Source organism: Buceros rhinoceros, unplaced genomic scaffold, assembly GCF_000710305.1.
Source record: "Buceros rhinoceros silvestris isolate BGI_N320 unplaced genomic scaffold, ASM71030v1 scaffold13475, whole genome shotgun sequence".
NCBI classification, from domain to species: Eukaryota; Metazoa; Chordata; class Aves; order Bucerotiformes; family Bucerotidae; genus Buceros; species Buceros rhinoceros.
The window spans coordinates 22,204-27,722 of record NW_010414653.1 but is presented as its reverse complement, the minus strand read 5'-3'; the positions used below and the strand labels follow the sequence as shown (position 1 = coordinate 27,722).

The 5,519-nt window shown below is 36.4% G+C and overlaps 1 protein-coding gene across 1 annotated transcript in view; it reads left to right on the top strand.

The window, feature by feature from the left end:
• Positions 1 to 4,661: 4,661 nt before the first annotated feature.
• LOC104494345 (neurexin-1-like) overlaps positions 4,662 to 5,519 on the top strand; it is a gene marked incomplete at both ends in the record, with an annotated part of 20,937 nt that continues 20,079 nt past the window's right edge. Inside the window, one exon of the mRNA XM_010137161.1 lies at positions 4,662 to 4,825. Coding sequence (XP_010135463.1) covers positions 4,662 to 4,825 — 164 coding nt within the window. The remainder of the gene's footprint in view (positions 4,826 to 5,519) is intronic.

The following is a 5,519-nucleotide window of genomic DNA, read 5'->3' as shown; positions in this document are numbered from 1 at the left end:
CATTTGTGTTACAAAATTCAGCTGTATAAAAAAACCCAAACCCAACTAACTGTTCTCTTTCCAAGACTTATTCCAGGGCACTTTCCTATGCTTAAGAGCTACTGAGGTCCGAGATGCTTCTTTGCCATCTAGGTGGTGCATATTTTCTAAGTTTTGACTGGACAACTTGAAACTAATGATGAGACAAGAATTACTACTTTATTTTTCAGTTGGTAATGTTTAAACATGCTTTAAAATATTTTAACAAAGAAGATTTAAAGTATGAAAATATATATGTCCTTATAGACTCAATCCTTGTATCATCTAATTCTCAAACTAAAAATACAGCTATTCTTTGACTTTTTCACAGTTGTTGCAATATTCCCTCTCTATTGGTTGCAAGAATTTTGGCCAGTACAAATCTATGATTTTTTAGTTACATGTACAGCTCATGTCTTCAAAGTCGCAATTAGTAAGATTATGCCTATGAAGTGCGCAAAGACCTATAAAGGAAACTGAAAATTCAGTGAGGTAACTTCCATGGGTTACAGCCCAAGTACTTTGGCTCATCTGTGAAGCACATCTGACACCTTAAAGATTTGTAGGAATGTTTCTGTTGTATCAGTGTTTGGGTGTTCCATTCTTAACGGTTTCAAGAACTGAAATGCTGATATACTGAAACTGGTAAGAAAACTTCTGATCTCTGTTATTTCAGCTCAAAAAATGTAGCAGAGATGAACAGGAGCACATTTTCGGTCTCTTTTCCTTGACAAAAAAACAAAACTAAAACCAAAAATAAAACCACCCAAAACCCTAACTTGGTACATTAAGGTGTTTTGTAAATTAGTTGGTTTAAGGGCTGTAACATACGATGTAATTCAAGTTATGCAGTTGAAAAAGATGCCTACTGTTATTCAGTTAAGAAGTAAATGGCAAACTTTAACTAGGTAATGGTTAAGGGCAGATATTCCGAGTTTGAATAAATCACATTAATCTGTATGTCATGCTGTCTTTTCTTCTAAGCTTAGAGGAAGTGGTTAAGAAGGATGAAAGTTGTGAAGTTCATCATTCCTTTAAGACAGATTTAGAAATAGCTTGTCTTACAACAAAAGCCATTCCATTAGACCACCGTATCTATTGAGTCAATAGTTATTAATATTAATATCAAGGGTGGCTAAGAATCTTAGTCTCCAAGCTTGTCTTTTGAAAGCGTATTGCCATTCTCAGCTGGGGGGGTACCACGCTGAGAGAACAAAGATGGAGGAATGTAAAAAATATCCTTCAGTGGGTAACTGGCTGTACCTTTTGCTTTTTCTAAGGTCAGATACGTTGTTTTTGTCAAAATGAACTTCAAAAGAAAAAGACATTTTTAAATTTTCAATTTAGAACCCTCATCATCTTAATTTGTACTGATTTAGTTTTAAATATTCTTGCACTGTTTGAAAGAAAGCTTTAGGTTCGAATCAGAAATTAAATGATTCCCTGTAAACAAAGAGAACAGCTTTTCAAATAATTTCTTATTGTTCAATTTGGAAAGAATGTTAATCTGATTAATCCAGAATTACTTTTAAATTCTTGATTTTTTCTTGTTCTGATAATTTAAAAAATTACATAGTAACGTTCTGTGCATCTTTGAAGTCCTTAGCTTTTCTTATCTAAATCTGGCTCGATTCCAGTCAGAGGGCCATATTTTCAAAAGGATCCTGGATGGCGGGGTCAAGGTTTTGTATGGGTATTTGTGCATACTGAATATCCACAAGCACTCTTTGAATGCTGTCCCTGCTTTTTTGATTGAGAACTAAATCTGCCAGTTCTCCAGGTTACAGCCCGGAAAAGTTTGAAAAACAGAATGGCGCAAAGAAATAGAGCTTGTGCTTTGAAAATTCTTTTCTTTAAGTAGGAGTTTTCAGGAGATGGCAGAGGGACGTGTGTTCGTATTTTGTAAAGCTGTCGTTTCACTCGTGTATCAGTAGTGGATGTCCCCCTGGTAACACAAAACCGTTTACATAAGGGAAGTGAATATAAATGGGAGTATTATGAGCACATTAAGTTTTACAAGAGGAAATTATTAATGTTACAGTTTCTGGAAGGAGCATACCTCCTGTTAGCCTCTTAGGATCTTTCATCTTGAAAGCCAAACGGTTCCAAAGACTGGGTTATGCCTTGGGTCTGACACTGGTCCAGGCAGACAGGCTGTCTCCTTTTGTTTTCTGCTGAAATCACGTGGGTACATGCAGTACGATTTAGTCTCATGCCCTGGTATTATTTATTGGTGTATATATTGAGACTAATACCTTATGTAGATATTTTTTCACAGTAATTTTTTCTGCTTAGTAAATATTGCTTTTAATCTTCATTTTAGTCAGAATAAGACTATTCTGAATTCATTTTCTCTAGAAAAGCAAATCTCTTTCTTCTTTGTGGGCTGCAGTAATCATGAGGCCCATAACACATTGAATTCTACCTTCTTAACTGTTACATTCTAAAGAATTAATTTTTTATTAGTCAACAACAGCTTGGTACTTAATAATGAATCAGTCTTAATATGGTAAGTTTTCTCACAGTCTTTAACCAGTCAGTAGTGGCCTCTGTGGGACTAAGGCTCCCCTACAGAGAGGAGAATCTTGAAAATCTTTTTGGCAAACTTTTCCAGAGAAGATGTGTGCTACAACTCATTACGTAATCCTGTCTTGGTTTTTGGAATGGAGTTGTACTGAGATGAACAAAAGCCATAGCTAGTAGTACAGATGTGGCTCCCTAAATTCTTTCTTTAAATTTCATGTATAACCTTTTGACTTTTTTCTTTATGCATAATTCAGTGCATGTAGTATCTTTAAACCCAGTAATTTAGTGAAAATAGTGAGAAAATATTTTTTGCTGGGCACTTTTGCCTATTTTCCCCCTGCTTTCCTCAAGTGATATTTCAAAGTACGCTTGATAGAAAAGTAGATTCAAATTGAAGTGTTTATTTGAAATTAAAAAATCAACCAAACAACAAGCCGACAAAAACAAAACAAAAAAACCCCTAAAATCATTTAAAGGTGAAAAGTCAGAACACTGCTGAGACATTCGATTGATGTATGCAGTGACATGGGGAAGTGAAAAATGCTTAATTTTACTGTCTACCCTTTACAAAGAGGAAGTACCCTTCATAACTATTTTCGAAATAAACACTGGAAGGTGTGTTTATTGTGACAGATACACTTACATAAGCAAAAATATTTTAGGAAACCTATAATATTTGCTGAAAAGTTCACTTTTGAAAGTTTGTTTATTAGTAGATTACAATAATAACCAGTAATAGCTTGTGTAACGATACTTGAGTTGGTAGTTCATTTTATACGGTAAACTGTTCTTCTTGAATGTCGTTAGAGAAATTTTGTTGTATTACTATGTTTTTACTGATTTCCTGTCAAAAAAATTGATTTTACTTGGGGCTGAGGTCCTCTTACTCCAAATGAGGATTTTTATTATCTGACGTTGCTTTAGCACTAAGCTGACACCGTCTAAGGCTTAGAGGTCATCCAGCAGAATCAGGTTCTTAACACCATACTGAAGTGCGCATGCTCTGCTTTGTTCTCTGACTACAGTGAGATGCCACAACTTGAAAACGAAATAGTGCATCCCTGATCCTTGTCATTATAATGACGACAGTTAATTTGGATTAGTTCAGCACGTTTATTTTGGAGGACAGCTTTAACCTCAGTAAAATTTATTAACATAAAGATGGCCCATAGGTAGGCTGTGGTTAAAGATGTCTTAAGTATAGAGATGCCCTAGAAACATCCCATGAATTAAATTCTTTTCTTGAAAATTTACAAGTTGCTTTTAGCCATACACATTTTGCACTACAAGATCAGTGTCTGAGGTGGAGAGCCCTGCTTTTCCTCTTCCTTCTCTGTGCAAGTACTGGTTTTCATCTGTCATTTCAAGAAACATAGGCTGTTTAGAAAAGGAGTGTAAGCACGAAATGGAGTGCAAAGGAACACGCTGCCTCGAGGTGTACCTCTCTGTATTGTTGAATAAATGGTGAAAGAAAAGCTGCCTCTCGATACCATGTACCTTCTGTTGGAATTATAGTGGTAAATTTGCATGCAAAAGTGCTACAGGAAACTGAAACTTAGCTTCCAGTTGTCACAAGTATCTGAGAGGGCAAAATTTCTTTAGTTACTGAAGTTGCGGTACTGTAAAGCAAAAAAGGGTATTGTTAGAAGGACAATAAGGATTCATAAGAAACTGTGGGTGAAGGTAGGGAAGAATTTTCCTGGATATCTTCCAGGAAGGTGTTGGTCACTGCACCAGTGAAAGGAAAGTTACCAGTGTAGTCAGTGGGTGGGAGTTTGATTATTTTTTTCTTTTTAAGCTATTTACATATCATGGTAGGGCAGAAATTAGCCAACAACTGCATAAACTGTGCTATATTAATATCACAAGCAGAAATCAGAGAGCTGCTAGCCTTGCAAAGTGCTGTGCTGGCACCCAGAAGGGAAAAAGGAAAGTTTCTGTAGCTTGTCAACGAGTAGCCAACTTCACTGAACAGTTAGTCAGCTAACAGAGCTGGAAGGGAAGGATGCTGTCTCCGTGGAGGCTGGCCATGGGTTCGTACAGTAGGCATGGCGTTTCTGCCTTGGAGTAGAGGGCTATTTTCCCCACAGTAAAACAGAAGGTTCTTTCCGTTTCAGGAAATGGAGCAGATGAGTCCAAAACAGAAAGTAGCCAGAGCTCCCATAGCCAAGAGCTGGCTATTCAGCTGGATGCAAGAGTAACCTACGCAAGTGAGAGAGAAGGGGAAGAAAAAAGCCAGCTGGGTCATTTTTATTCTGGAGAAGTAATAAGGTTAACAGCCGTAAGTTGGCAGCTAATACAATGATGGGAGAGGTTGAAGGAAGAAAGGAAAGCTAGTGAGAGGTGGAATAAACACCCTAATTTCACCAAAAGGTATGCAGAATTGATATTCTGCATGTAATTGGAGCAGACAATTGTTGTTATATATTTTCAAACATGTTAAATATTGAAAAATATTTGATCAAATATTTGCAGACATTCAGAGTTACGTATATTGGTAATTGATTTTTTCAGCAAGTTTTTGTTAGTTTGTCTTTAGATTACTGACCTTCCAAACTTGGATTCTGAGTTGGGCCCATTTTAGCTTTTCTCTTTATTTTGAGGCTCATTCTTTTTCTCATTATGTGACCACATTTTTTTCCCCCATACAACTTCTAGCCTAATGAAAGGCAGCTCAGTTTTTAAGTACATCTGCCACATTGCTTTCAGATGAACTTGAGTCAAGATATTCCTTAGAACGTTCATTTTCACATTTACATTATTTTGGCCTTTCCCCATAATTTGATTCTGTATTTTCTGACCTTGAATTTTAAGCTTTAAATGGAAAAGGCTGGGAAAATCTAGCATTTGATGAATGTTGCGCTGAAGAAATAAGGCTTGAACCCTACAACTATTTTCTCCTTTACAGTGCTTCTTTCTGGCTGACTCTAAAGAGTTGTTGTGCTTGATCTTGGGCAGGAATAGTTAATAGGGAA